General features: G+C 42.1%; 2 protein-coding genes across 2 annotated transcripts in view; one reads left to right on the forward strand and one right to left on the reverse strand.

Moving 5' to 3' along the window:
• CDHR3 (cadherin related family member 3) overlaps positions 1-7,111 on the forward strand; it is a 49,346-nt gene extending 42,235 nt beyond the window's left edge. Inside the window, exons 16-19 of the mRNA XM_077338148.1 lie at positions 245-258; positions 1,368-1,399; positions 2,516-2,564; positions 3,148-7,111. Coding sequence (XP_077194263.1) covers positions 245-258; positions 1,368-1,399; positions 2,516-2,564; positions 3,148-3,506 — 454 coding nt within the window. The 3' untranslated portion in view covers positions 3,507-7,111. The remainder of the gene's footprint in view (positions 1-244; positions 259-1,367; positions 1,400-2,515; positions 2,565-3,147) is intronic.
• Positions 7,112-12,226: 5,115 nt separating this feature from the next.
• On the reverse strand, positions 12,227-21,231 carry SYPL1 (synaptophysin like 1). The gene is made up of 5 exons (XM_077338155.1): positions 21,017-21,231; positions 18,788-18,906; positions 15,071-15,275; positions 14,245-14,433; positions 12,227-13,111 (listed from the first exon to the last, which is right to left on the reverse strand). Exons 1-5 carry the CDS (start codon positions 21,155-21,157, stop codon positions 12,983-12,985), a joined length of 783 nt encoding a protein of 260 aa, XP_077194270.1. The 5' UTR covers positions 21,158-21,231; the 3' UTR covers positions 12,227-12,982.
• Between the last annotated feature and the right edge of the window lie 4,816 nt (positions 21,232-26,047).

Genomic DNA, 26,047 nt, shown 5'->3' on the forward strand with positions numbered 1-26,047 from the left:
AGAATAAAAACAGTGAACATTTATAACATCCTCGCAGTGTGTGGGAGCATTCTTCTTTCACTTTGCCAAAGGTACCAGATTGTGCTGTTGTGGCTCTGTCAGCCAGATGTTGAACATAGGCTGGTGTTACTCCTCCAGCCGTGTATTCACAAATCATTGTTGACATGCTCCACACTGAAAGATAATTTCGCATTGCCAAATTATTGGTCAAATATATTAATATCTATCTTTAATTATTTGACAGGATAAAGACACCAGGTATGTATCTGTTTTGTGCTTTTCTTATCCCTTGGAATTATTCTATTGCCAAATCAGAGAGGGTTTTTTTCAGATTATTTTTTTCAGATGCAAGCCAACCCAGCCTTTGTTCTAAAGTTCCACTGAAATTAAAACAATTGGATAGAATTGGGCTGGACTGCAGTTTATATCAGGATGAAATCTAATTCTGGCAGGAGTTAGTAGTACACAGCGGTGCCCTTGCAATGCATGTACTACCAGTCCCAGCTGGCCTGCCCACTATATCAGTACACATGTATGTATTTTGTATGAATGTCTGCATGCCACTGGTATCCCTGGACCTGCTTCCCCACTAAAAAATGAAGCTTAAAAACTGATCTATAGTTTGTCAGATTTCCTCTGGTAGACAGGATTTTTTTTTTAAGTTTCAACCACCTTCTCCTTCAGTTCTGCTAAGCAGCCCTGCAGGAAGGAGGTATTAATTAACCACTAGATAGGCAAACACCTTCTATGAGTAACTTTAAATTAACCAAGATGGGAAAGGATCAAGCTTGCTTGTGATGGTTAGGAAATCCTGACCACAATCAAACATGAGGAGATCATCATGGAAACTGAAATTCCCCTAAGACAATTAACCCAAGGGTTTCTACACCATGTCTTAGATCTTCTCCACCCAGATATAAATGGTGGACGGAAGATCAACAAATGCCCATGGTTCTTGAAACCCAACATACCCAAAACGTATAGTCAAAGTCAGACATTCATTTGCACCAGGAATCATAGTTGCTCCCTTCTCACTTATTCCCTTTAAAAATTCCATTAAAACGCTTAACACTGGTGGTACTGTGTTTAGACTTACAGATCTAACTTAAATACTCATCAAATTTTGTTTAGTTTTGTATTAAAAATCAACACAAGGCTTATGAATATGACCTGAACTTCTTAGCAAGTAGCATTTAATGGAGCAAAATCTTTTTCAAACTAGCCTCCTTAGCACCTCTTGGTTGAAAAACAGGTTCATTTCAGAATCCCTGAATTCAACAACATCCATTATAGCCAGTAATAATTTATGGATAATCTGGAATATATTGAGGAAAAACAAATTTGTTCTCTGTGTTTTTTCTCTGTAGAGAAGAAGAAAGTTAAGAAAGATGTAGTTTTGGTAAGTGTTCTGTAAAATAAAATTGAGGGCAATTTCACTGATAATTGGTTCAGGAAATAGGACTAGATTCTGGTCTTCTTTGTCAAGGAGAATGATGGGAAAGACAGAAATGTTTACACCAGTCTTTCATACTGTTGGTTAAAGATGCAAGAAACTGTTTCAGCAACCCCTATTGTCTCCTTTAGGTCTTCTTCTCTGTTTGATAGACTCCACTGGCATGGGGAGAGGTCCACAAAGAGGTGGAGCAGAGTGAGAGGGCACGTGATGTGGGTGAAGCAGGGGAATCAATGCTTACTCAGAAATTTAAATGCCACTGAGAGTAGTGGAAATTACTTCCTAGCAAAACTTTGGTTTAGAATGCCAAACACCTTTAATCTTTCCTTGAGCATTCCTCAGCAAACATCCTAAGTATCATTGGCTTTACCTATATGCCTGTGAAGTGCCATCAAGCAGGGGTGATTTAAATATTTGTGGGGCTTGTAGCACCAAAGCAAGTTTAAGGATTCTCAGGGCCCTAGCAGAGTACAATTGCAGTGGGAACAAACAGCCTGGAGACAGAAGGCCCCCCCACAGTGGAAAGGCGTGCCACTCTGAGTGTCCTTAAAAAGGGAAAAGGGAGGAGGAGAGAGGCTACAGCCCCAATCCATAGGGGGGGGGGATGCACCATGCAGGGGCCCTGGAAGCACAGGGCCCATAGCACATGCTACATGGATAAACTGGCCTTGCCATCAAGCACAGTCAACTTACGGTGACCCAGCAAGGGACTTTCAAGGCTAGTTTGCCACTGCCTTCCTATACAAAACCTTGGAGGTACTGAACCTGCTGCTTAGCTTCCAAAATCTGATGAGACTGGGCTATACTATGCCAGCTTCCCTCTTAGACTTCTCATATAAATGTTTAATAAGGAGAGTTGACACCTAAGTTGGAAAAGAAACTTTCCCTTATGTATTTATAATGATCAATGGGGACCTGCAAGCTCCTGAAACATCAGTGAATTTGTTGTTAGTCTTAATTAAACTTGCACTTCTGTAATGCAACGTAGGTCAATATTTCCTAGTGCACCACACCCCTAATTTAACAGGCAGGCTCAAAACCACAATTTCTTTCTTGCTTTAGGAGATGACCAACGTACATGCTGTTTTTGATGGGGAGGCGAGAGATCCAGGTATTATCTTTAACTATGAAAAGAATTAGAATTTTTCTTTGTCTTGAAAGAAAAGAGCTTATATATAATTGTATTAATTATATATTCATAACTATGACAATTAGAAATTCACATTTCTAATGCAAATAGCAGCAGCAGCCTTTTCAAGCAGTAGGAAAGCCAAACTGTAATACTAGCAGGAGCACCAGAGTAATAGCTCATATTTGCCCCTATCCACCAATTGATCTGATAGGAAGAGCCCTGCTGTATCATACCTGTTGTATATCTAGTTCAACATTTTGTTTCACACAGTGGCCAACTAGTTGCCATGGACGGCCAACAAACAGGGCGTAGATGCCAAAGTCTTTCCTATCAGCGCTAGTATTCATGAGTTTGCAGCCTATATGAAAGTTTCCTTTAGTCACCTTGGGTACTAGCCATTGATGAACTTCTCTATTAATCTGTTTATAATCCCTATTTAAAGCTATCTATGCTCATGGCCATGTCTATGTCCACCAGCAGTGAATTCTTCAATTTAGTTAGGCAAATATTATTCTCATGCTTTCCTAGGTCCGGTAGCTGAACTGTTGGTTTTCTTCCACAGTCACTGGCCACTTGTATGAATTTAATTCAAAGTCTGGGGCTCGTAGATGGAAAAATACAAATGTGCCTCCTAAATCTGAAGCAATGGATCCAGTAGCACAGTTAATGACCACTAGAACAAGTCCTGGTCAAGAGAATCTAAGCAGAAAGGAGGCTGAAATCAGTGCCAGAAAGCAGAGAAGAGAAGACAACATGGCTTCAGCGCCCCCAGAACAGAAGACTGAGATTTCTGACAAGGATAATGGCCGAAAACTAGAGGTGCCAAAAGAAGAATCTCTGGTTAATGGGTCAGCAGTTCCCCCACGCAGGTCACCCATCCCATCTCCCAAAATATACCCTAAATATCAAAGTGAAGCTTAAAACAGGAGGTATTTTTGCCTAGAATCCAGAAGACTCTTTGCTGATACTCCAAAAACAGAGAAGTGATGTAGACAACGTTTGTTTGTTAATTAACCCCTTTTGAATTAATCACGAAAAGGGACATGATTAAGCAACAACCTGTTGTGGGGAACAATTCTGATTTAGATAGTATACCTGGAGTCCATTGCACTGATCTGAGATACACAAGCAGAGAGGGAGTGGCTTCAGTAATTTCCAGCTACTCTGGCATTCTTAACCCAAGGCCTACAGTCAGTTATTTCTGAGAGACTAGCTGATATTTTAAAACACACTCTTCAAAAATTAAGGGCAATTTAAACCCTGAGCTAAATCAGAACTGTTGTTGCCACAAAGCATTGTTCCCAAACCGTATACTAGGAGTTTTATTCCTGCGTGACACAAAATTTGTTAAAATGATGGAAATTTAGAGTCCTGTTCCTCTAAGTTATCTTTTTGTCACAAGATTTTGTGAAACAAGCATGCGTCTCATACAGTCCAATGAAAATTATTAGCATTTATGTACTGAACAGTGATGAATAGCTACCCAAAGAAAAACTGCAGCACTGAGTAGCCCACTCGTGGCTTGGATTTCTAACAATCACAGACCATTTTTAAAAAATGAATCCTGCTTCAGTCACACAGGGGTAGGGCCAGCAGCAGCAGCTGGACCTCCCCCTATGTTAGGGGTTGTGTTGGGGAAAGGAAGGTAGTGAAGATATGGGAACTACCACACAGACAGTTATTGGGGGGGTATGAGATGACCCAGCTAAGAAGGTACAGCACATGCTTTGCCTGGATCAAGTTAAGGGTCAAGTGTCTGGTTTAAAAGGCTCTCATCACAATTAAGAAAGAATTCTGCCTTAGGGCCATACTAAATGTTATATCTGCCACAGTTTACAAACAGACAAGATGTTGGGCATTCCAAAGCAAATGAAATCCCTGTTCACCTCAGAGTGCGGCATTGGTGGGGGGGGGGTTCAACCTTCCCCTGCACCATTCTCCTGAGCTAAACCTGGTGCGTGTATGTACGGGGGGGGGGGGAGCTTCCCCATCCCCCTCATTGGCCTTCCCAACCAATTTGGGCTTCTCGAGCTTGGTAACATTAGTTCTCTGATATCCCATAGGTCGATAAGACAGGCTGTGGAATCTCAACCTTACTTGTGGCAGATGTAATGTCTAGTTTGGCCTTAGATTTTAAATAATTGCTGCTATCCACGTAAACAGTCCTGAAGCAGATTAATCTGCTCTCCATTTCTTGCATCCTAAAGCAATCTCTATCTTACTTAAAAGATCATGATAATATGGGTCTTTCTCTATGCTCAATATTTTTCCAGAAACAAGTAGGGAAGAAGTGGATGTACTAAGGTACAGTAATGGGCATTATTCTCCTATAACAGGAATACCCAAATAGCACTTCCCTTGAAGGCAGTTAGATTGACACGCCTCTGCTAATTTTAAAAACTAGTCTTCACTTTTGACACTCTTCATTTTAAAAAAGTAAACAGTTAAGATGTCAGCATTTGCTCTGGATTTTCATAAGATATGGAGGACTTCTGCATCTTGAGCGCAGGGCCAGAAAATAGCTGACCATACATGTGTTTGTAGAGCAGCTTCTTTTAGGTTCAGATTATCCCTTAATCAAGGCCAGAGCATTCCAAAGGGAAACAGGCAGTACTCATGTAAATAAATAAAGTTTGGAAACAGTAATGCTTGTAATAATGAAAGTGAAGGTGCATTGTTTCATCTGCATTTTTTAAAAGGTAAAGGTATCCCCTGTGCAAGCACCGAGTCATGTCTGACCCTTGGGGTGACACCCTCTAGCGTTTTCCTGGCAGACTCAATACGGGGTGGTTTGCCAGTGCCTTCCCCAGTCATTACCGTTTACCACCCAGCAAGCTGGGTACTCATTTTACCGACCTCGGAAGGATGGAAGGCTGAGTGAACCTTGAGCCAGCTACTGGGATCAAACTCCCAACCTCATGGTCAGAGCTTCAGACAGCATGTGGGCTGCCTTACCACCCTGCGCCACAAGAGGTGGCACATTTTTTACCAAGATGCAAATTGCTGATTCAGATGTAGTAATCAAGGTTTGTGGTTTTTCATTTTTATCACTATCATTTTTATCTTTTTGTGAATTAACTCATGCCATACATATCTTCTTTTATAAACCTTCATTTTCACATAGGGATTCGTCGCCTACCTCACAGGATGTCTGTTGTGTGGAGAGGAAGGGAAGGCGATTGAAAGCTGATTTGAGAGTCCCTTGGGCAGTGAAAAACGCGGCATAAAAAACCTCCTCCTGGTTTCCCTTAGAAACACCTCCCACAAAAGAATTAAACAGCCTGAAATGCTTTAGCTGCATAGGACATCTGGATCATTTGAGCTTCCCTTTTTTGCACTATGACCCTAGGCATAGTGTATTCCTTATGATGCTTCATTTACACACAGTAGCCAGGATTGGGGTTTGGTATGTGACCTTCTTTTATTCAGTAGCATCAAGGAGACAAAGATTGTTCAGCTGTGACATTTCCTACTTTTCTGAAAATCACAGGTCAGCATAGATATGAGAGGTTGATTCATAGCCTGTGGGCTGTCATGACATATTTGGTGTTCACAGTGAACACTGATTTTTATGGTGGCAAATATTTAATGGTACAGTCCACCATCCTCAGCCCCACAATGTCATAGTTGCTGTTGGTTCCATGTTAATCAAATAGATCGCATTTTGACTCGGGTGGTTTTCAGTGAAGCAAGATGTGCTCCTGTAATCGGAACGCAAATCATTACTCTAACATTGCTTTCAGAATAGCTTTTGAGATGTCCGTGATGCCTCTGGGCCTATTTTTTTTAAGTAGTACACTTCGGAAAGACTCCAAAGGATTGTATTATTTTGCTGTTTGTACTGAAAAAAGCATTTGTAGGATTATTCTTGCTAGATTTTGTGTAGGTGTACAAGGCTGTTATCTTGATGCAAGAAAACTATTGTCTTATCAATGGAGGAAACTTTTGCGATACAGTGAAATAAGTCATTCTCTCAAACCTAATCTGCCTTGCAAGGTTGTTGTGCAGATAGGAAGAAGCCGTGTACTTTGCCCCAAGCTCCTTGAAGGAAGGGAGGGATAGCAGCAATGATGATGTTATCAAAATTCTATTTCAGATTCCTACACATGGTATAACCATAATCTAAAGACAATAATGGATTGCATTTAAAGGATTCCACAGAGTTCACACACAGCGCCTCATTAATTCTTACAGCAAAGATAGATTCAGGTGGGTAGCCCTGTTGGTTTGAAGAAGCAGAGCAGTTTGAGTCCAGTGGCACCTACTTTGTTGGTCTTAAAGGTACCACTAGACTTTTTTTCTTACAGCAAAATATACATTTGATTCAGCAAAGATTTGGAATATACACAAACCATATTTATTGACAGCAATATAGGCTTATACCATCATATTCAAATTGCAAAAGAGATCTATATATCACAGAGTTTCCAGACACTATTATCAATTACTTCCAAGGCCTGAATGAATTAAAGTAATCTACTATGAGTTTGGCTATGCCTGCTTTATTTCTTAATGTATTTCATCTGAATGTCTTAGAGAGGCTGAATTCATCAACATTCTTCACCACGAAGGAGATGGCATCCAGTGATGGCTGAAGGACAGCATATTTATCACCCTTGAAGGGCAGATGTGTAGGAACTATTGATAAGACACAGTTCCATTCATACCACCTAGACATGACTTTGTTTTTTCCCTAGGTGCATCATTTATCTCAGTATTTTAAGCTATTTGAGACAAGCTATCTCAGCTATGGATAAGTCTACTAGTACTACTACTAATACATCCAATTAAAAGTTACGGGTTTTACAAAAATAGAATAAAGTTTATTAACATAGGGTTGCCAACTTTCAGGTGGGACCTGAATATCTGCCAGAATTATAACTGATCTAAATTATAACTGATCTAAATTAATAACTAAATTATATCAGGTTGCTTGGAGGGCAGACTCTGTGGCATTATGCTCAGCTGAGGTCAATCCCATCCCCGAATCCTGTGTTCCCCAGACTTTGCCCCCAAACCTGTAAAAATTTCCCAATCCAGTGTTGGCAACCCAATTATGTAATTTCATAGGCAGTGTGGCAAATCAGAGAGCATATCTATGTTACAAACTTAAAAGCAGTTCACACTAGTTTTAACTGTCATGACTTCCTGCAAAGGATCCTGGAAATCATAATTTTTGGAGAATTATCTGTTAAGAGACCTTAGCCTTCCTTATAGAGTAAGTGGTCCATGGATAGACGGAACTACTATTAAAGTGGTGTATCTGAGGTAAAGGTATGACATGAATCAGCATTCTTGTAAACTACCACAGAATCAATTTCAAATGTGGCATTTCCAAAATTTGTCTAAGTAATAGAATCACCATACCAGCCATGACTGAATTCAATTTGTTTAGGAGAATATCCTGTTGCTTTTTAATAAATGGGGAGAAGGGGGAATAATAGTGGACCCTGTAGCTTCTATCACAAACTTTGTTATGAATTAGCATTTTATAACCCAAGCACAAGATGAAATAAAATGTAGAATGAAAGCAAACCTGTATAATCCTCCAACAGTGCAGAAGGTTTTAATGCAGCTGCAGTGACTCCTAGTGGTAGAGCAGAATGTTCTCACAGATAGGTCCCCCCTGGCCAGTAGCAGGGTGTTAGCTCCATGTTGGCAAACTCTGGGAGATTTGGTGATGGGGCCCCAGAAAACAGGGACTTCAGTGTGGTGCCATGCCATACAGATAATCATTTGGGTAGTGAAAAGCAGGGAATAAAATCCAGCTCTTCTTCTAGACTGTCCTGAAGTAATGCCCTGAATCATAAGATCAGACCATTAATTTATTATTGAATATATACTTATGGGAGCCTCTTGTGGCGCAGGGTGGTAAGGCAGCAGAAATGTTGTCTGAAGCTGTCTGCCCATGAGGCTGGGAGTTCAATCCCAGCAGCCGGCTCAAGGTTGACTCAGCCTTCCATCCTTCCGAGGTTGGTAAAATGAGTACCCAGCTTGCTGGGGGGTAAATGGTAATGACTGGGGAAGGCACTGGCAAACCACCCTGTATTGAGTCTGCCATGAAAATGCTAGAGGGTGTCACTCAAGGGTCAGACATGACCCGGTGTTTGTACAGGGGATACCTTTACCTTTATATACTTATACTGGAGGAAGAAATCTTTACTAGACTATATTATGCATGGTCAAAATGTTGCAGATAGATAGCATATGATACCAGGATCACTGCTGAGTAACAACAATTTATTCTTATGGAAATTTTTAGAGCTTTCATTACAAAGTCTGCTTGGGGGGGAGGGAAGACAAAGCTGCAGCTTCTCTGTTTGTCTGAGGTTCAGAATTTTCCTGAAACTAAAGATAGTAACTTTACATAGTTATGTCTGCTAAAAATAAGCAAAGCCTCTGCACAACTCAACATCATGATGGAGGACAGGAGAACAAAATAAGTTGCTTTGAGCCAGCTTGATGTAGTGTAAGGTAAAAGTAAAGGTAAAGGTAAAGGTATCCCCTGTGTAAGCACCAAGTCATGTCTGACCCTTGGGGTGACGCCCTCTAGCGTTTTCATGGCAGACTCAATACGGGGTGGTTTGCCAGTGCCTTCCCCAGTCATCACCGTTTACCCCCCAGCAAGCTGGGTACTCATTTTACTGACCTCGGAAGGATGGAGTCAACCTTGAGCCGGCTGCTGGGATTGAACTCCCAGCCTCATGGGCAAAGCTTTCAGACGGCTGCCTTACCACTCTGCGCCACAAGAGGCTCTTTGATGTAGTGTAGGGGTGGCCAAACTGTGGTTCTCCAGATGCCAATGAACTGCCAGCATAAATGGTTCCAGGGGCTCACAGGAATTGTATAGTCTATGGACATCTGGAGAGCCACAATCTGGCCACCCCAAGCAGCAGCTTCTGATCTGGCAAGTATAGTTTGATTCCCCACTCCTCCGCATGCAGCCAGCTGGGTGACCTAGAGCTCATCACAGCCCTGTTAGAAGCTGTTCTCACAGAGCTCTCTCTTTTAGAGGTCTCTCAACCTCACTCACCTCATATGGGGGAGAGGAAGGGAAGGCAATTGTAAGCCGCTTTGAGACTCCCTCAGGCAGTTAAAAGGGGATATGAAAACCCACTCTTCATCGTGGACAAAGGCAGGGTATAAATAACAAACTGCACAAAATAACACAAAAGGACTTCTGCAGATACTATGAATGCACTGTGGAAATGTCTATTTTGAATTGCTCTTCTTGAAAGCTGGCAGGAGCCTTTGGAAATCAACAATATTCTGCACTTTTCCAAAGACAATTTTTGGTGCAACACAAGCCACTGCACATAAATTCACTATTTACAGACAACCCAACTGAGTTATCTAGTGCAGTGGTCCCCAACCCCCAGGCCGGGCTCCTCCTCCTCCTCCCCGGCTGCGGCCTAGGGGGCTGCCCTGCCACTCTGCTGCTGGCTCACCTTTGGTACTCTCCAGCGGCTACCATGGCTGGGGCTCCCCTCAGGGTGGCACTGCACAGCTGCTACTGGCAGCACCCCCCAGTGGGCAGCTAGAAGTCAGGGGCACTAGCAGGAAAACAAGTGGAGCAGGGGCTCAGGCAGCAGCGTCCCTCAGCAAAAGACTATCCCCCCCGGGCCTCAGTAAAATTGTCAAGCGTTGACCAGTCCCCAATGATAAAAAGATTGGGAACCACTGATCTAATGACTAGGTAGTGGGTATGACATGAAATTATTCTTGTATTTTGTCTTGAGTTCTTACTTTTAATAAGTAACTAGTGTATGCCTTAAAATATATGTAAACTGACTCCGGACATCAATGTCTCAGACACTGATGTATTTGTGTACTTGTATCAAATGCCATCAAGCCGTAGTTGATTGTTGACGTTTCTCTGCATAATGATGCTGGAATTCCTTTGTTGTCTCCCATCCAAATACTAACCTGGGCCAACTACAATACCAACCTTGGGAGTTGGCAGAGGACAAGATACTAGTGCTCTATACTAGGTGAAATACTTACATTTAATGTACCTTATTACAAAGGAAGGGGATGGGGAAGAATGCTGGAAACTGATTCAAGTTAAACTGGATGTACTCTATATAAAATCCCCATGACTATCTCTTAGAAGAGCCCAACTGAAGTTAACAGAATTAGTGCAAAGTGACTCTCTGCAACCATCAAAAGAGATATTCCTGGTGAATCACATCCAATAACTCCTAGAGGCTAGAACTCTTCCCAGCTCCAAGGGGAGATGACAAGACCATACACTCACTGCAAATTTAATCTAGTCCCTAAACTGTTGAGATGTCATTGGTTTCAGTTCTCACGAATGACAAGGAATCTTCTCTGCAAATTCACTATCAGCATGGTAAATTATCTACACCAATCATGGAACATATACCTGGCCAGCCTTAGTAACAGGAGGGAAAAGAGACACTTAAACCTTACCTAAGCAGTGCAAGAACATGAATGTGACTGATAAAAGCAGTCACAAAAACAGTTGTCGTTGTTACAAGATAAACAGGCTCCATAAGTTTAAATGCATTTTACAATTAAAAGGACAGAAGGTACAAAAGTAGGGTTGCTTTGTTTCCCAGGCAGGACTGCTGTGTGCTGAACAGCCTCCTAGCAATAAGCTGTAGGCAAACTCAATTACCATTTCTGTTGTGTATGCCTTGAGGTCCGAGGCAGGATCGTAATCCTGCAATTACAACTGGCTAATGCGCAGCTGGATCCTGATGGCAGGATCCAGTCAGTTCATACCAGAAGCAAGCACCAGTGCACACTGGTGGGAACTTATTGTTTTGTATATATTTGGGTGCTTTCAGGGGGTTTCCTTGGTTCAGTTGTAGCTTTGAGCTGTGGTCAATAAAGAGGTGAAATGCAGTTGCAGCATCCGCATCTCTGAACCTATGGATTTAACAATTTCAAAGTGAAAAATGATTTCTTTTTAAAGTCAAATTTTTACAAATCTGATCTTAGACAACCACCTGAAAATTCTAGGGCAGATATGGCAGAGAAGCTTCCCATGCCCAACTCTGATTTTCAAGCTGGGGTAACAAAGTGCCACACACCTGGTCATTGGGCCCTCTGGAGTAATACCTGCAGTGGCTAAAGTTCCTCTCCAGGTGTAGAAATACTCCCTTCTCCCTATACAACCCCTTCCTAGCCTTGTTGTCCTCTGAGCCTGACACATCCCAGACACTCCTGCCCATTCCATGCTAGGGTTGCTAGCTCCAGTTTGGGAAATTCATGGAGGTTTGAGTGGGTAGAACCTGGGGAGGACAAGGACCTCAGTGGGGTACAATGCCATAGAGCCCACCCTCTAAAGCATCCATTTTATTCAGAGAAACTGCAGTCTGGAGCTGAACTGTAATTCCAGGAGATCCTAATGTCCCACCTGGAGGCTGGCATCCCTAGTCTGTGCTCACAATAAGCATTACTAGACAGGGAAGATTCATTCTACTCAGAACAGGCAGATGCAGATATAACAGAAGCTTAGCAGGCAAATATCATTACCAGAAGAAATGATTTTGTTGATTGGGTAATGTAGCAAGGAGTTCCATTCACTGCTGAGAAGTGATGAATGAATGATTCAAGCAATCTGCCTACCCTTTTGTTATATGGAAAGGTGTTTCATGAAGTATTTCAAGCAAGACTCTACAAATCTGCATTTATTGAAGTAAATTAATTCTCCATGTATTTCCTTAGGAAGCAGGAAATGACCATTTCTGCTAGTTGCACACACTTATGGTTATCTGACTTTTCCCAGTGCCTATTTAACAAGTACATTCATGATCAGGCTTTCTCCTATTTAAGCAAAGCCCTACAGCTCTTCTGTATTACGCTCGCTCCCAATCAGAAACACAAGTGCAGCAGAAGTTCTGTGTGGACATATGAAAGTTCTGCCTCAGTTCTTATAGTGTCCAAACGTTTTTCTTCAGATTTTAATTGGAATAGGAAGCCAGAATCCAGATCATCTCCTCAACAGCAACAGTGAAATTACTCTCAAACCAATAATGCAAATATGCTGCTCGAACAAACGTTTTGTAACTACACAACTTTCAACTTGTTTACCAAAGAGGTACTGATCATCAGCACCCAAATTTGCAACAACTGTATTTAAACACCTCTAATTATATTTAAATACAGACATGCAAAGAGAATGGAAGAGCACTAATTATATAAACAAGATTATAGCAAACAACATCATGAGTAGAAAATATATATACGATTTCCTGAAGACAAGATCCTTGTGTACATTTAAACAGGGCTGCTCCCTGGATTAAGATATCCTCCAACATTTGCAGATTTTACCAACTGAAGTATAATGTTTGATAATTGTAAAAAAAAAAATATTACACAGGCTTTCAAATGGCTGGCTTTTTTTGCAAGGAAGTGACATCTCCCATTTAGATTCCTGATGCAGGTGGATACAGCCCAGAGTTTGGGGAATTACCAGTCGTCTTATGAAGGCTTGTCTCTTTATGTACAAACCAAGCATTTCCTCCCCACAGAAAAATGTTGATCAAACCAAACACCTGCAGGAACAAGACAAGTTCTATTATCATTAAAACATATTGTCTCTTGAAGGGTTAACTTTCTCTTAGAAGATCAATTCCAGCTTTTATACATTCACCCTGCACACACTTTTTAATATACTGCAGCAAATTAAATTTGTTTTCCCTGCTGTAGGCACATAGCATGATCAATTACTTGAAGCTAAACAGTGCAATCCTGTGCACATCAGCAGCCAGGCCAGGGATACATGGAGAAGCCTGGGCTGGAATAGCCTGAACTCTCCAGAAACAAAAGACAGTTCCTGAGATCAGTTCTCCATTGCAACAGGTAGATCTCTGTGCTATTCAGTCAGGCATTATAGGATGTAAATGAAAGATTATTAATGTAGGCACAGTGCATAAGCAAATAAGATATGGGGAAGCAGTTCCTCAAACCAAAGTCTAGTCCTCATTATTGGTCAATTTTGCCACCAGTATTATATAATGACTAGATTTAAAGCCTGTTGTACTTGTAAATACAACAGGCGATAGAAAGGATGGATGGGAGGAGAGAGTTGTGTGAATGAAGAAGACAGATCTGCAAGGAGGGAGAAAAGGGAAGAATGCAGAGGGGGTGGAAGACAGGTGTAGGGTAAGGACATGGGCCACAGATGGTCGAGTTAAAGAGTGAATGGAGAAGAGAGGGAGGAAGATAGCAGCAGATGGAGACGAGTGAGGGCACAAAAGAGAAAGATAAGGGTTTGAGAGGGCTCCTTGCCCCCGCCCAGCCCTGGCAGTAGTAGTTCTGTAAGTTGGAGAGATCTTCCCCCGGCCCCAGTGCGGCTTTCCCACCAGTCCCAGAAGCACACCCGGGGGGAAGGCCTCCTCCTCCCCATCCCCCCCCCCCCGCCTCGGCTTCTGGGCCCGTGAGGGAAGGCCTCCCTCTGTACTCACTCTGTCACACCTGGCTGGAACTCTGGCCTGTCCGGGTGAGGGCCCAATCAGAAGGCACGAAGCCCTAACCCAGACCGGCCCCGCCCACTTAGCCCTTAACCAATTATTTATACCGCTCCCCGAGTGGTTTAAAGATATCAAGTGTGGCAAGAGAGTACCAATCATGGAGGTGGATTTGGATCCCTAGGCCAAAGGATAATTCTTTTTAATGACATACATACCACAGACAGATTCAAACTTCTCATGCTGCTAACAGAAACAAATACACAAGAAAAAGCTGGTAGCTTGCAAGAGGACATTTCTCCCATAATGTGTGGTCCAGTTGCCACTTTGATATCCACAAGGGCCTTTGCCCAGGCAGCAGTGCTGACTAGCCACAGAAAAGTAGCACAAAGAGTGAAGATATAATCCTGCAATGACATAATCATAGCAATCAGGTGACCAGCTGTTCAGGACTATACAAAAATAAGGAAAATTCAGCATCAGCTGACAATAAAATGTGAACTGGTGAATAAATGCTGCTTAAATACATTTATTACAATGATTTTTAATGAATACACATCCCACCTCTTTCCTACTAAGATAATGTACAAGACTAGCTACAATAAAAACACAAAATATATAGCTAACAATACTCATCACAAAAATGCAATTTACTGGAATAATTACCAGCTGTATGAACTATTTGTACATAGACTACCATCTAGTGGATTTGGAATTTTTAAGCTACAGTGAGAGCTGTAGTAGTAGTTCTGTAAGTTGGAGAGATCTATAATTCACCCACTCTAGCAATCATCTCCTCACTAATTCCTAAGAGCTTCCTTTCCATTGTAATCACTGCCCCAAACATACATTATTTTCACAACTGAGGTGTGCATGATGCTGCAGCTCCCCCAATCTACCCCTGAAAATAATTCAGTTAGGCTGGAGTGCTCAAGTTCTCTTTATGGAACAGACATGTTTCCCAGAACAGGAAAACTTCATTGCAAATATGAACAAAAGTCAATCTCTTTTAAATGTGAACACACATTCCTGTTACCAACTTACCAACATTGGGATTTCGCTAATGTTCTGATACAGGTGCATATAACCAAAGTACAGCACAAGAGCTCCCAAGCAGTACAAGAATATTAGAACAGCCAATGTTACAAAGAACTGTGCTGCTGTGGAGAAGTTGCCTACAAGGTAAAAGTCAGTCCACAAGCTATCACACTGAGTTGGATCTGGAGAAGTAAATTTAACTTCATTCAATCTGAAAGATAAAAAAGTAAGTTATTTTTAAAGGGCCTTTTGAATGTGGTAATTGAAGACCCCCCCCCCCAAATGTCCCATTGAGCTACCAAGACTGTATTTTTCTTTACAGCACATCCCACCAGAAGATGGAATTTTATATAAAGAAATTATAAATAGTGTTATCAAATGGTTAGGTATATTGGAAAACAAATTAAATGCTAGGTTAGCATCAGAACTACAGAAGTGAAGAGCTGGTACTTATTCAGGATTGGATAAATGTTTCAGTTTAATTCATTTGGTACAGTACATAAATAAGCAGTAAGGCTTCAATATGAAAGCAGACAATTCGGTTTTACACAAGAGATCCCTCAGGTGGATGTTGGTGTCATTGTTATTTTGATTTTAATGTCTACCAAAATACAGCCCTCCTTTTTTGGTAGTGCCACTTGTATTATGGTAATCCCTTCCCTAGGAAATTCACTTAGCCCCTGAAATTGCAGTTAAACAAACTCTGTAATGAGGTTTTTATGAGAATTAATCCTCTGTTTTAAATTGTAGAATGCAGCAAGTATATTATATGCTTTCTATTTTATTTATTCATTCGTTCAATTTATATATACCACCCCTCATTATGATGTCTCAGATCTGGAGAAGTAAAATTTTGATAAGCTGTATCCTGCTAAAGCTGATATATTAATACCTGTACTAATGTTTTTCCTGATAGCTCTATTTTTCAAAAGGGGTTTTATCTTTTGGCTTTACTGTAAAATGTTTCAAGGGCCACTGGGGATGAACAGCAGCCTATACCAGAAAAACTAAAAAACACTTTACTTTTAGAATATTGTGCCAAGTGCAAGGCAGCAGCTTGAGGGGAAAACGTAAACTGAAGCTGTATCACCGTCTCAGGATTGCCCTTGAGCAAGTGGCATTAAGTATTCCCTTTGCAAACAGTATTACACCTGCCCTCGCCTAGAGCAGCTATCTGAAAAATGGGTTTACAAGTCCCCTTAAATCACAGTTAGCAATTGTTGGACATAAAGCAGAGCTGTATATACTGCGCAGACCACTACTAATCATGGAAGTTTGCTTTGTTTTCGCTTCTGAGAAGACACACCATCTCATCACATATAGGCATATCAAGGATTTGCAAACTACTAAACTTCTAATTATCTAAATGGCTGCTGTAGTCTTCTTTTAACTTACTACAGGTTTAAGTGTCTCTAGGGCCTTAAGGGATAGAAATTCAGGGCATTTCCATACATCAGAAAATAGCATTATGCCAGCTGTATGGCGTAGCATGCCTCCAAGCCCCTGCTCACCTTTTTGCTGTCTCACTTTCATCTGTTGCCTTTTTGCGCTTCTCACCCTCAAGCGCTGCTGGAAATGGTGGAAGAGAGCAACGTGCTTTACACATGACTATTCTACCTATCAATCCAGGCAGCCAATCCCCTTTCTCCATGTTTAAGGTCCCATGATGCCTGCTAATTTTTTTTAATTCACAGTTCTCCGTTTAAACACCTATATGCATATAACTTTTAAAAATTAATCTCGTTCCTGATTTGGAGGGGGGGGGACTTTAGAGAGGCATGCTTTGTGTTACAACTTTTGGAGGGGAAATTGTATTTCCAGCATCACTTGCACGCTTGTCTGGCTATTTGATGCTCCGGGATGTTAGACCTTTTTAAAAAGAATTCCCGTCCCCGGAAACAAGGGAGGCGGGTGCGAGGGCGAGATGAAGTAGGCGCGTTTGAGCCTCATATCTTCCCTCTGCTGGTTGCTCTCCTGTAGCTCACGATGAATAGGTTGGCGAATCCACTTTATGCAGTTCCCCAACTAATGCTTTAAAATGGAGGATGTAGCCAGCCAGTTATTGTCCAGATGCTAGATGTTGGCAACATCATATGGAGGGGCTGGAATATAACAACTACATAAGGTAAACATTTCATTACATTTAGAGGGTGCAGAAATGTCCCCAGGATTCTTCTGTACAGTCAGTACATCAAAGGAGAAATCTGCTTCTAATAGTGTAGATCAGAGAGGAATTTATGCTAGGTTAGTCTGCATAATATTCCATTGAAGAATCAAGGTTTCACAGGTCATTTTTGGTTTAATTTTCTTACATCCATGCTTTCTACCCACATAAGGAGTGGTACTAGTGTTGTACCCTGAATTAACTATTTTCTGTGTAATTGTTAAAGCATTTGTCAACACAGGGAATTCTGCCCACCTAATTAGAAAAATTAGTCCCTTCGACTGCAAGGTGAACAAACCAGTCAGTCGTAGAGGAGATCAGCCCTGACTGCTCTTTAGAAGGCCAGATCCTGAATATGAAACTTTGGCCACCTCATGAGAAGGAAGGACTCCCTGGAGAAGAGCCTAATGCTGGGAGCGATTGAGGGCAAAGGAAGAAGGGGACAACAGAGAATGAGGTGGCTGGATGGAGTCACTGAAGCAGTTGGTGCGAGCTTAAATGGACTCTGGGGAATGGTAGAGGACAGGAAGGCCTGGAGGATCATTGTCCATGGGGTTGCGATGGGTCGGACACGACTTCAAAACTAACAACAACAACAACTACTACTACAAAAACAAAGTAACACATTAATATCACTTCTTTTTGTTTCTGGGATTTCTCAATGGTAAAAATGTTGAGAAAGGCTGCATTACATGGTGGTGACTCTACCCAGTTTTTAGAGAGCTTAGATGTTTCTTAGTGTCTGGGGAAACTGAATGGAGATCTGGGCGAGTGCCTAAACTAGGAATAACTGTGCATATGCCCCTATTGTAAGTATACATTATTTTCCCTATCAAAACCACTGATAGTTGGCCTAGGAAACCTTAGGATAGCAGAGTGATGTACACATTTGCAACTTTATAGTTCATTTTAAAAATTAATTTCCACTTTTCTTTTGAAATCAAAGAAGTCATGGTTGAGGCTGGGAGGCCAGGTAGATCTGGGCCCTTCCATAGAAGTGGCAGTAGTGAACTCCACCTGCGCCCTCTTTCCTCCTTTGTCCCTTAGACATAGGGATTATATTAGAGTTGGGGTGAGTTTTTGCCAACATATCTTAAAGGTTTTTATATATGTAACTTGTAATGTCCGTTTTTAATGGGATTTTATCAGGGTTGTTGGACTATTGTGACCTGCTGTGAGCCTTCGGGGAGTGGTAGGCTATAAATTGAATAAACAAACAAAAAAGCAAACAATAAACCCTGTGCTTACTCATTATGAGATGAAGTCCCATGGAGCCAATTGGGGCATACTTCAGAGTAAACATGATTGGGCTTAGGCCGTACATTTTTAGCAGTAAGTAAGTTTATTGTTGGAGCTGAAGCCATAACAACTATACAAACCAACAAAGTATAACAAATACACAGTAAATTAAGTAACACATTAATATCACTTCTTTTTCGGTCTTCAGGACGTTATGGTGACTAGTGTTGTTAAGAGTCACTGGAGATGACAGAGTGGATTTATCTGAAGAAAGTGATAGAAAACCAATCCCATAGGTTAGAGGCATTCCACAAGCTCACCTGAAAGGATAGGCAAAATCAGCTGTAATTGTTCGGTTCACATGCTCTCCACAGGAGACTAGAAGTGTAGTCACCCCATTATAGGTGCCGCAGGTTGCAAACACACAGATAGAAAAGAGCTATAAGGGGGGAAAACATCAGTACAGGTAATTAATATCATTCTTACCAACTTTAGCAGGAGACAGTTTGTGAGAAATATACTATAAAGACAGCCTTAACTGACTTAACCTTACACAAGTTAAGCTCTCTACTTAAAAAAAAAGTGCCCCTAAAATGTTAATCATGCATGCCCATTACCATTGAAGACTGTAAATATCTTTCTGCAAGACTATGTATAAGCCCTTTCAAACTCTCCCTTGGCAGCTGAAGAAAAAGAGGCAGAGTCAGGTTAACTAAGAGGCATACACCAACTTTAACAGCAGTTTCAATGGTAACAATTTATTTAGTTCTCATATACAAACAGTAAGAAGCTAACTGGAGCTTCTCCTTAAATACATTGTGCTACTTCAGACCAACACTGCTACCCATTTGTATCTACGTTTTTAAAGGTTTCTGGCATTTGCTGTGCAATTAAATGAAATTCAGCCAGCGGGCGTTTTTCTAATGCAGAGATGAAGAAATGGGAAATAAGAGAGGCACAGTAGCATTTGACACTTTGGTAACACAAGAGGACATTTTCCTATTGCCATTTGGAAGTTATTGAATACTCACAGTCTTCCAAGATTTAGTTGTATTAGGTCTGCAAATAATGCTAGTGAAAGTTAAATTTAATCTCTGGTGGAAATTTACTCATTCCTAACCCATAAAACTAGGGAAAGCTTGACTTCAAATTATAGCTAGTGTGATTCTCAGGGGTATCACAGGATGCAGACAGGTAAACAAGAAGCCACTGAAGGCCCAGAACTCAGAGGCTGAGAAAACTGGGAAGTGCTGAAAACTAAAGGTATTAGTACACAAAAGCTAGCAGTAGAAGGACACTCAATAGGTTTCCAAAGTTTCCAAATCCTATATTGGAAGTGGAAGTGTAGAGAATAGGAGAAAAAAAATCTCACATTTTTATAGGGTGAGGACTGTATAGTTGACTGTAATTACCACCTTTTTATTAAAAAGAGAAACATTTCTCATACAGATAAATTTTTCCTATGCTCTTCTTAATTGTTGACAGTTGAAGCCCCATAAGATGCTCACAAAAAGATACAGACCTCACTTTCAAATGGAAGAAAACAGCTAACAGTTATTGCTAAGCTTACTACAGCTGTTTAGGGATATGCAAATAGAGATGAAAAAAGTGCAGCCTACACAGTTGAGCTCATAACACACAAACATACATGTGCTGTCAAGCTGCTTCTAAATTATGACAACCTTATGAATTAATGACCTCCATACTATCATTAGCAGCCTTGCTTAGGTCTTGCAAACTGGAGGCCATGGTTCCCTTCACTAAGGAAATCAGTCTCATGTTGGCTCCGGTTGTCAGGATCTTCTCTCTCCCCCCCCCCCCCCCCCGGCACTGGTGGAAGATTTTCCAGGCTGGGAACTCTTGCAAGATTTGGAAGTGGAGCCTGGGGAAGAATTGGATCTCAGTGGGGTACAATGCCATAGAGTCCACCCTCCAAAGCATCCATTTTCTCCTGAGGAGCTCATATCTAGTCTGAAGATAAACTGTAATCCCAAGGAATCCCCAGGTACAACCTGGAGACTGTTGGGTCATCCTCTTTCCCTGCTGCCTTCAACTTTTCCTACCATTATTCTCTTTTCCTATGACTCTTATCTTCTCATAATGTGACCAAAAGTATGATGGCCTCAGTCTAATAATTTTAGCTTATTGGGAAAGTTTAAGTTTGATTTAATCTAGGCTAAAACACTCTCAGGCTAACCTACCTCACAGAGCTGTTGTAAGGATAAAATGGAAAAGAGAAGAATAGTGTAGCCACTTTGGGTTCCCAATGGGGAGGAGACAGGGTATGAAGAACCCAAAGAAACAGAAAATAAGCTTTAAGGGAACCTAAAGCCCCACCCACTCAGTTTAACAATAATTGCAACAGCCATTCCAAGTCCAGAGCACAAAACAGAAGCCAAGCAATTTAGGCCTAAAAACTCCTTTCTTCACCCAGTACTTTCTGGCAGATCTTGATAGCAATCTTCCTCCCTCCAAGACAAGATCCCCCACAGATGCAAACTAAACTATATTTTAAAAACCACCCAACCCAATTCCCCCCTCTCACTCACCCATTCAAGAAGCTTGATGAAAGCCAAGGGCTCCTTGAGTGGGCTGAAATCAAGGTGGAAGCCATTCATTTTGTGTGAGGCAGGAAAAGAGAAAACAAAGTTAGAAGGAAGAAAAGAAAGATAGGAGAAGAAGAGAGTCATCCAAGGGCCCAAATCCTCAACTCTAGCCTTGTCCCACGCCCTCCTGCAACTGCTACACCAGGGCCGGAGGTTTCCCCCTATACAGGCTGCCTCGTCAAGCTCCACCCCTTCCCTCCCTCAGGCAATGGAGGCTCCTGGTCTTCAACAGTCGCCTCACAATGTTGCTCCAGGCGGAGAATCACTTTAAACCAACCTTAGGAGGGATTCGGGCCGGCTGAATGTTTCTGTGCCTTGGAGAACTACCCTGACCTCTGCTCTCTGGTGAGGATGGGCTATCTAGTTGAACATAGCCTGGTTTTTATTTTTAAATAATTTCTGACTTGATAATACACAGTAGCTGGCTTTAAATTCACCAGGGCAGAGAGAAAAGGGGATATGAGACTGTTGTTGTTTCTGAGAGGAGTCTACAGGCACTCTGAAATTGGCACACAGTGGAATCAAAGTCTTTATTGCTGTGGGCCAAAGGCTGTTATGAGCTATGAAATATAGAAGAAAATAGCTAATAAATTAAAACAGCACTGTATATTTAAGAACACGAGACTCAGTAAAACTGTTACAATAACTAGGGTTGCCAGCTCTGAATTGGTTAATACTGGAGATGTTGGGAGTGAAGCTTGAGGAGGGCAGAGTTTGGAGCATCATGCTATAAGTGTTCTACTTTATGCCATTTTCATCTCTTTTCCTGGAGATCAGTTGTAATGGCAGATCTTCAGCTTCTATCTGGAGGTTGGCAAGCCTAACAATAAGACATCTGTGTGTTGCCATAGGGATCTATTACCAGGAACAAACTAGTGTAGTTTGGTAGTTAGTGGTTGGGCTAGGTTTTGAGTTCAAGGCCCCATTCTACCATGGAAGCTTGCTGGGTGCCTTTGGGCCAGTCACACAATTTAAACTAGCTCACAGGGTTGTTGTGAGGATAAAATGGAGGAAGGGAGAATACTGGGGGCCATTTTGTGTCCCTGTTGGAGAGGAAGATAGCGTTTAAAAGAAGTAAATGCTTTTGCTCTACACGGCTTCCACAGTTTATAGAAAACAGATTAAATGGAAATCATCAATTAAAATAAATGTCCTTGTGCAAATAATCTACAGGTGGCAGCCAAACTCCAGATTAAGGCTCCCTTGAATACTATAATGGGAGTTCCAGGAGATGCAGGGCCCTGAAGTGTTTTATATCAAGCTTCACCTGCAGAAATTCCCTAACCAGAAACAGGAGTCACCTCATGCTGAAAGGCTACCTGTCCCTCATCTACTTGTGTTCCACATACAATTAAAATGTCATTTCTGCTTTTAGAACCAGAACTATAGATCAAGGAGGCAATAGCTGAAGCGGAGAGGCTATCACCCATACTTTTCAGGTTCTCATGTGCTCCCCTAAATTAGCTAATTATCACAGGCAGCAGCACTGACTACCAAATGTTGTGAATTACTAACAGGAATAGTTACTGTGTGTTTCTGGCTGCTTTCTGTGACAAAGGGATTTATTTTAATTGTTGCAGATAATAGATTTTCAGTAAATGAAAGGAGCCAGTCCAGATTTTTATAAGGCTGCAGTCTTTTCAATAAAGACTTCCTTGGGAATAGGCTGCCTAAGGAGGTGGTGAGCTCCCCCTCACTGGCAGTCTTCAAGCAAAGGTTGGATGCACACTTTTCTTGGATGCTTTAGGATAAAGTGACCAGATTGTCCCAGTTTTGGAGGGACATCTGGGGGCACCTGGCAAATTGTACGTATGTTGAAATTAAAAATATATATATTACAAAACTATTTTTGTGTTCTATGAAATTTTTTGTTGCTCCATATAGACCAAATTTTTAATCAAGAACCCCCCATGTCAATGGTGTCCCACTTTACCAATGTTAAAATCTGGTCAACTTACTTTAGGATGCTTTGGGCTGACCCTGCATTGAACAGGGGGTTGGACTAGATGGCCTGTATGGCCCCTTCCAATTCTATGATTATTTGATTCTATGTATTATGTTTAGCTGCCAACGTCAGCCCATTTTTCATTGTCACTTGAGACTGACGGGTCTTTATTTTTTGCTGTATTTCGGTCTCAGCAGCTGGCAGAACAGACTGCTGGGCAACTTTAGGGCTTGGGGTTTAGTGGAAACAGGCTTACTTGTTGCCTGCGGCGGCAGCTTCCAGAAGCCTAAGGTGGGTCTGGGTGATGTCACTTCCAGTGACTTGTTATTTCTGGAGGCATAGCAAGGAGGCGTGACCAGCTGACTGCCAGGTTACCTTGAAACCTGCAAATCTTTTCAGGAGTTACTCCATGGTCAAAAGGCTGCTCCAGTAGTTCTATGATTTATTTATTTTTATTTTATTTTTATATTTATATACCACCCTCCCCCGAAGGCTCATGGAGGTTTACAGGGAACAGGAAACAGATTTATTGATTTATTGATTTATTTATATTTTTATACCGCCCTTCCCTATGGCTCTGGGCGGTTTACATAAAACATTTTTGAACATTCACATAGAACACTATCAAAATCAAATATAACAGTATAACAATAACAACAACATATCAACTGGAACAATTAGAATGGCACTTCAACAATAACTTGACAATCCCTCAGTAGGTTCGGTCCTTCAGTCTGGGGGGCACCTTTAGGTGTTGTGGCTCAGTCGGCCCCACCAAATGCCTGGTGGAAGAGCTCCTTTTTGCAGGCCCTGTGGAATTGTGGAAGTTCCGGCAGGGCCTTGGTCTCTTCGGGGAGCTCATTCCACCAGGTGGGGACCAGGACCAAGAAGGCTCTGGCCCTTGTTGAGGCCCGACATGCCTCTTTAGGGCCAGGGATCCGTAGCCAGTTGGAGGTGGCGGAGCGTAGAGCTCTTCTGGGGGTATAGGCAGGGAGGCGGTCTCTCAGATACACTGGGCAATACAGATAACATGAGGTAACACATTAGACAACAGCAATAACAATAACACTACAACAACCATAACCCCAACATGATAACAGCAATAATAATATAATACAACTGCAAAGGAGGCTCAGTTCAACTCTTACTGGGATCCAGTGGGTTAGCAGATTAGTGGCAGTCATTGTAGTAGGAGGTTGAGGGCCAATTGGAATTGATGGTTTGGGTCGACCTCAACCAAATGCCTGGTGGAGGCCCTGCAGAACTGTTTGGGTTCCGTCAGGGCCCTGATCTCCTCTGGGAGCTCGTTCCACCAGGTGGGGGCCAGAATGGAGAAAGCTCTCGCCCTGGTTGAGGTCAAGCGGGCGTCCTTGGGCCAGGGACTACCAGGAGATTGGAGGTAGTAGAGCGCAAGGCTCTTTGAAGGGTGTAGGCAGAGAGGCAATCCCTCAGGTATACTGGGCCCAGACCGTGTATGGCTTCAAACGTGATAGCCAAAACCTTAAGCCTGATCGGCCTTTTGAAAAGAGATTGACAAGTGGAGCTCTATAAGGGACTTGTGCATGCTAAGGCACAATGATAAGGCAGAAAGGAAGGCAATTCCCCCTCCCCCCTGCAAATTCATTTGGCATGTTCGGGGCCCTTGGAAATGAATCCTGTGCCACCAGAGATTTAGGTTTGTACCCATAGCTCATCTTCTCTTGGACTTGAGCATATAAATATGGGAAGCAGTGAACTGGGATGTCCTCTGACCTATAGGCTGTCAGAAGGGGGAGGGTCTTTATCCACAACCTAGGGTTTGCAAAGCTAGTTCTGGGCTGAGAAATACCTGGATATTTTGGACATGGAGCATTGGGAAGGTGGGGTTCGGAGAGAGGAGGGACTTCAGAGGAGTGTAGACTCCACCTTCCAAAACAGCCATTTTCTCCAAGTGAACTGATCTCCTAATAATGGGAGATCTCCAGTCCCCATCTGGAAACTAGCAACCCTATCACTACTGCAAGTCCAACTTGCCAAAAAGTAACGGGCCTACCTACCCATCCTTTGGAATGGGTTTAGAACAAAAAGATGGGGAGAACACTAAACCTTTGCCCCAATGCTGTTGCAGCAGCAGGACTGGAAGTTGCATGCTTGCCCTGCGTCCAAGCCTCTCTAGTCCCTATGACAGATTCAGCATTATAAGGCATGGAGTAGACTAAGTCTCTTCATCCCTGAAACCATTGAAGGGATTTTTGTTATGCAAAGGGGAAGCAAGATCTTCTTTACTTCCAGGAATCTCCTCTAGCAGTACATGTGCATGAGCGATATGGTTGTGATCATCCTGCATAGTGCAGGGGGTTGGACTAGATGACCCATGAGTTCCCTTCCAACTCTATTATTCTATGATTCTATGTGCAGTTCTGGCCTTGTGACAACTTGGACCAGTGTTTTTCTTTATTCCACTGTGAATACTGGCTCTTTGCATCATTACCTTGACTCCCTTAGTTCCCCACCATTTACATTCACAAACTAGGGGTTACAGATAGGCAGAAGAGAAGACGGAATGCAATGAATTGTGGAATACTGTGGGGCAGGATAGTGGCCTGTCTTATTTTAGCTGGCTGTGAGCCCAGGCCCCTGAAGCCTGGTTTATTGTGGTCAACAATTGTCAGATTTGCCTTGGGTAGATATCTGGCCCTTAGAGTTTCACTTGTGCAGAAGAGATGCCTACCAGGGTGGTTGCTGGGTTCTCTAGTCTTTGGGTCACCTCAGTTGCCAGCCCACATACTAATTTAATTCTTATAAATCTATGATGATTGTTATCAGACAGGTTAGACCATTTGCACTTTTGCAAATGAATTCGTAGAGAATAATTCTAACAATTATGATGGTCCATAGTAACTAAACGGAATCTCCGTATCAGTTTGCCTTTGAACTCCAGATGCTGAGTATAATGAGCAAAAAGGAGACAGCTGGTCCAGAAGTTGCAAGATCCTATATCAGAAGTGAGATGTGGCAAATCTGAGGAAGGGCATCGTTATAGCTCTAAA

Source organism: Paroedura picta, chromosome 5 (assembly GCF_049243985.1).
Source record: "Paroedura picta isolate Pp20150507F chromosome 5, Ppicta_v3.0, whole genome shotgun sequence".
Classification (NCBI taxonomy): Eukaryota; Metazoa; Chordata; class Lepidosauria; order Squamata; family Gekkonidae; genus Paroedura; species Paroedura picta.